The 6,103-nt window shown below is 34.8% G+C and overlaps 2 protein-coding genes across 2 annotated transcripts; both read left to right on the top strand.

The window, feature by feature from the left end:
* Positions 1-4,266: 4,266 nt before the first annotated feature.
* On the top strand, positions 4,267-4,773 carry LOC145952096 (zinc finger BED domain-containing protein RICESLEEPER 2-like). Its single transcript, XM_083064321.1, has one exon. The coding sequence runs from the start codon at positions 4,267-4,269 to the stop codon at positions 4,771-4,773; it is 507 nt and encodes a 168-aa protein (XP_082920447.1).
* A 169-nt stretch (positions 4,774-4,942) lies between these two features.
* Positions 4,943-5,745, top strand: LOC145952095 (zinc finger BED domain-containing protein RICESLEEPER 2-like). The gene is made up of 2 exons (XM_083064320.1): positions 4,943-5,591; positions 5,690-5,745. Exons 1-2 carry the CDS (start codon positions 4,943-4,945, stop codon positions 5,743-5,745), a joined length of 705 nt encoding a protein of 234 aa, XP_082920446.1.
* The last annotated feature ends 358 nt before the right edge of the window (positions 5,746-6,103 follow it).

Below are 6,103 nucleotides of genomic sequence, written 5' to 3'. Positions count from 1 at the left end.
TACAAGTTGACTCCGAGAAAATAAAGGCTATCCAAGAATGGCCCACCCCAAAGAGTGTTGGAGAAGTTATAAATTTTCATGGCTTAGCTAGCTTCTATAGAAGGTTTGTAAGAGACTTCTCCACACTTGCATCCCCTCTTAATGAGCTTGTTAAGAAGGATGTACCATTCCTTTGGGGTGAAGCCCAAGAAAAAGCTTTCAAAACCCTAAAAGAGAAACTCACCAATGCGCCCATTCTAGCTCTCCCAAATTTTGACCAAACCTTTGAGCTAGAATGTGATGCATCCGGTCTAGGCATAGGTGCTGTGTTACTTCAAGAAGGCCACCCCATTGCTTACTTTAGTGAAAAATTCCATGGAGCCACCTTGAATTACCCCACCTATGATAAGGAACTCTATGCCCTTATAAGAGCTCTACAAGTTTGGGAGCACTACTTAGTGACTAGAAAATTTGTCATACACATTGACCATTAGTCACTCAAGTATCTTAGAGGGTAAGGAAAGTTGAATAAAAGGCATGCAAAGTGGGTGGAATATCTTGAACAATTCCCCTACATTATTAAATATAAGAAGGGAAAGAGCAATGTGGTAGCCGATGCTCTTTCAAGGAGGCATACCATGCTCTCCACCTTAGGGACACAAATACTTGGCTTTGATAATATAAAGGAATTGTATGAGCTTGATTTATACTTCCAAGCCACTTATGCCAAATGTCTCCAAAAGCTTTTTGATGGATTCTATCTTCTTGAGGGGTATCTTTTTAGAACGAGCAAACTTTGCATACCCCAAGGATCCATTAGAAAGCTTTTGGTCAAGGAAAGTCATGAAGGAGGTCTCATGGGGCATTTTGGGGTTGACAAAACCCTAAGTTTCTTAAAGGCTAAATTTTATTGGTCACACATGAGAATAGATGTCCAAAGGCATTACTCCAAGTGCATTACTTGTCTCAAAGATAAATCAAGAGTAATGCCTCATGGACTCTATACCCCCATTCCTATAGCTAGCTCCCCTTGGGTAGATATTACAATGGACTTTGTGCTGGAACTTCCAAGGACTCAAAGGGGATTTGACTCCATCTTTGTGGTAGTGGATCATTTTAGCAAAATGGCTCATTTTATACCATGCCACAAAGTGGATGATGCTAGCTATATAGCTAAATTTTTCTTTAGCGAAGTGGTCCGCTTGCATGGTCTACCCAAGATAATTGTGTCCAATAGGGATGCTAAGTTCCTTAGTCACTTTTGGAAAGTACTTTGGGAAAACTAGGAACAAAGCTTCTTTATTCTACTACTTGTCATCCTCAAACCGATGGCCAAACCGAAGTAGTAAATAGATCCTTATCCACTTTGTTAAGGGTACTCCTAAAGGGGAACAAGAAAACTTGGGATGATTGTCTCCCCTAGGGGTGTTCACAAAACTATTTAAAACTAAACTTTTTAAATAACTAAAATAAACTAAACTAAAATAAACTAAATTATTTTTTAATAGTTTAAACCAAACTATTACTTTTAGTGTAGTTTATAAAGCTAAACTATTAAAATTAATAGTTCAGTTCACTAAAACCAAATACAAGCACTGAAGCACATTCACGGAGACTACCACGTTCATCGTTCGGACTCGTGGAAACGTAAGGTGGATCTTCCAATTTTGCTTCAATCTTCACTTTTCTAGGATGGTTCTTCACTTCTTCTGATTCTTCTTCATTTCTTTCGATTCTTCACCCTTGATTGTGTGGCAAACTCGCATGTGGGTCCTCCGATTCCTCTTCACTTTTCACTTTACTGAGTTATTTGATTTTGACTTAACTATTGGGTGTTTCTGTTCAATTTGGGTTTGCTCTACATAAGTAAAGAAAATATTTTTGTTGCTTGCACTCCATGTGTTTGATAATTTGTAGGCAATTTGCTAGACTTCAATTGCCTGCATTATGAGTGATCCAATGGTCTAGTTTAGAAGTAAAGGGTCACATTCATAGACTAGCATCAATTTAATTGTTGAGCCCAAAACTTTGCCATGGTTTGCTATGGAAGATGAAAAGGATGACAGGAAAAGAAGGGCCCAAAAAATTCTAAGGGAATCTTTGGAAAACCCAGATCAGCTTGTTCAGTTGTAAATTAGATTGCTTTAATTAGAATTTGTATACTTGATAAGGAGAATGTCAAGATAGCTAGTTCTGGGATATTGAAAATCTAGGTAACTGTCTGGTTATGGGCATTATAGAATGGATGTTACTATTTTGCTCAGGCATGTTCTCACTTTAACAATCTTTCAAGTATGTGCATGTCAATTGCTTGGTAGATCAATTTATGATTCTTTATTGAAGTCCTTTGGCACTCTGTATGATCTTAATGCTAAATTTAGCATATAAAAACCTCTATTTCTGCCTCGTAGCAGTTACTCTTGTATTCTGAACCCTTTTACTTTGTAGTTAATGCTACATCTATAACTAAATTCCAAGAGAAAATCATATTATATTTACTAACAATTGAGAGAAGGTTTAATTAAGTTAGTTAATATAGTGACAACACATTTTAGCCCAACAAAATTAGTGTCAGGAATTTACCCAAACTTCATGTTGTTGAGTCTCCTATTATGGGATGAAGTGATCACAAGGGATCACCAGATCATTTGTTGGATTATGAGAAAACATTTCTCTATCTAGCTGAGGCAGTGCTTGTGCCAATTTTGCAAACATCATTAGCAAGGTCTTCCTTGAGAAGGTACTTTTTTCAATGGACATATGCCTATATGTTATCTTTATTTTCTCCATTCTTTGATTAGGAGCTGTGTGTAGTTTTTATGCAATCTATTTAAGCTGGTTTTCATCCTTGATTTTTTATTTATTTAATACTGTTTATGTTAAGTAAAGAAGTTTATTAACAGAAGAAAATTACAAGGAAAATTATAACAAAAAAAATGTCAGTGGGGCAAAATTGCCCAATCCCTCTGAATATCTATTTGGAGAACCTCCTTGAAAAGGCAACATGATTGATTACCGATAGAAGCTAACCACCAAATATCCAAATCAGCTACATAGCAAACAAATCTCATTAACAATACTGGTTTTATGCTCGAATGATATGCTCCAAATAGTAGCATGAATTGCACAAGAGTAGTTATTGGTTGCTGGAGCGAGGTAGAGCACAACCCCCTTGCTCCCACATGGTCATGTTTGTGTAATTCGTCATCATGGTGTTGTTTCGCAGAAGTGTTCAATTGCCGCTTGAATAACAATCCAAGTCAAGTGAGCATTATGTACTGTGTAACCCTTCGATTCTAGAACCCATCACCCATCTGACCTTTAATTCACATGCTATTGTGCCTTGTCATCTTTGTTTTAAACTATTTTCTTTTTTCAACAGCCTCCTCTGTTTCATGTGCAATACAACCATCTTTCCCACTTCCTAGGAATACTTATTGAAATCCTGAAATACCAAGGACAGAAACCACCTATTGCCACATAAAGATTCATGTGGCAAGTAGATAGAATGTTGAGAAGATAACATATAGAACCAATTATGTTTGATTTTATTATAAAAATTGAAAGTTCTTATTTATTTATTTATTGGTTTGATAGTTGTAAGGGAGAAAAAAATTAAATGGAACCTTCTTTGCCAGAGATGGAACCAGATGCCTCTACCACTAATGCTACATTACCACCTCATTCAAGCACATCATTAAGGCGTACTTGATCATTGGTATGGGAGCATTTCACTAAAAATTCTAATGAAGACCATAAGGCAAATTGCAATTATTGTGGTATCCTAATTAAGTACTTGACTGGAACTAGTGCTATGAAGACACATTTAATGAGATGTGATGAAGGTCCAAATAAAAGACTTAAAAGGTAAAGATCAAATTCTTCTTCATCACAAACTGTAGAAGGGAAAGTGAGTGGTGGTGTTCGCTCTTCGCCAAGTTATTTTAAATTTAACCAAGAAATATGCCAAAAGGATCTTGTGAAGATGTTTATGGTTGCTGAGTTGCCATTCCGATTCGTGGAGAATGAATCATTTATCAAGTTTTTAAGTGTGTTGCAACAACGATTTAGCATCCCATCACGCTCTACATTAACCCATCATATTTTTATTCTTTTTAATGAGGAAAGAGAAAATTTTAAGAAATTTCTTTCTATGCATTGTGGGAGAGTTTGTCTTACAACAGACACATGGAAATCAATCCAGAACTTGACTTATATGAGTTTGACTGCACACTTTGTTGATAATAATTGGAAGTTGCAAAAAAAATTTTGAACTTTCGTCAAATCATGGGACATTCAGGAGAGATTATGGCAAAAAATGTTGACATATGCATGGATGAATGGGATTTGAATCAGGTTTTTAGTTTAACTATGGACAATGCTTCATCTAATGACCTTGGGATTCAATACCTGAAAAAGAGGTTGATGTCTTGGCATAGTGTACTTTTGAAGGGGGAGTATATTCATATGCATTGTTGTGCGCATATTTTGTGTTTAATTGTGAAGGATGGCCTTAAAGAGGTAGATGACTCCATTTTAAGAATTCGTGGTGCAGTCAAGTACATTAGATCCTCACCATCTAGATTGGCTAGATTCAAGGCTTGTGCTGAACAAGAGAAAATTACCTATAAAGGCCTTGTTTGTCTAGATGTTGAAATTAGGTGGAATTCAACTTACTTAATGTTGGAGGCAGCTCTCAAGTATAAAAAAGCATTTGACTTACTGGAAATGCAAGATAATAAATATGTTGAGGATCTCCATAAAGGAATGAAAAGGTGTACCATTAGAATCTGATTGGAATGATGCTCGTTTGCTCTTACCTTTCTTGAAGATGTTTTATGATGCAACGATACGTATTTCTGGTTCTTATCATGTCACTAGTAATATATATATGAAGGAAGTATTTGCAATTGGAAGGAAGATTCGCAAATATCAAGAGAATAATGATATTTTCATAAGGTCAATGGCTACTCGAATGAGAATTAAATATGACAAATATTGGGGAAGACCTAATGGAATTAACATTTTGTTACTTATTGCTGTTGTCCTTGATCCTAGGTGTAAATTGGAATATGTTAACCATTTCATTGACTATTTATTTGATGAGGATCAGGCAAATGAATTAAAGTTAAAGTTGACTTCTAGTTTAAGATCACTTTATGAGCAGTACCAAGGTATTGAGGAGGGTTCTCAAAGTAATCACCAAGTAGTACAATTGGATGATGATGATGATGATATCCATGGTATGAGTTTTTATTTACAAACAACTGGGCGTAGATTTGATGCAAAATATGAGTTGGACAAGTATCTAAAAGAAGATTGTGAGCCTTTCATCAAGTCAGTTGAATTTGATATTTTAAATTGGTGGAAAGTAAACTCAACTAGATTTCCAATCCTTGGAAGTATAGCTCGAGAAGTGTTAGCCATTCCTGTTTCTACCGTAGCATCAGAATCTTTATTTAGTACTAGAGGAAGGGTTCTAGATCCTTATCGAAGTTCTCTTACTCCTAGAATGGTGGACGCACTAGTTTGCACGCAAGATTGGTTGAAAGGATCATCTTTTTTTGTATTTACTAATGAGGACTTTGAAGAGCTTAAGAAATTAGAGCATGGTAAGTTAATATGAATGTTTTACATATTTTTATTATCTTTTTACAATAACTTTTCAAAATTATGAAATATGTTTATTTATTTATTTATTTTTTTGCAGAGATATTGTCTCCACAAGAAGGGACTTCATTGACCGCTATTAATCTTGATGATTAACATTAGGTGAATGATTTCATTGCACAAATATTTAATATCTATATCTATATAATGAAAATTTCATAGTGCTCTATTTATTTAGCAAGTTAAATCTATATTGCATATTAATGTGATAATTTTTTTTAGGTTACAAACTATTTCAATATCAAGAAGCCTTGGACTGTACATGCAAGATTGTAACCAACATGATCAAAGAAAATTCTCTAGAGGAAATTTTGAAAGACTAAGATTTGATTGATTTTAAAAAATATATGAATGAAAGATCTATCATGGCCAAAGGGACTTTTATCAATGTAATATTTGTTTTGCATTTCAAATTATTTTAAATTTAATTTATAATTAATATCAATGATTTGGT

The sequence above is a fragment of the Cajanus cajan genome, chromosome 9 (assembly GCF_000230855.2).
Source record: "Cajanus cajan strain Asha chromosome 9, NIPB_CcT2T_4, whole genome shotgun sequence".
Lineage (NCBI taxonomy): Eukaryota > Viridiplantae > Streptophyta > Magnoliopsida > Fabales > Fabaceae > Cajanus > Cajanus cajan.
The sequence above is the reverse complement of the archived record's forward strand: the minus strand, read 5'-3'. Positions and strand labels throughout refer to the sequence as shown.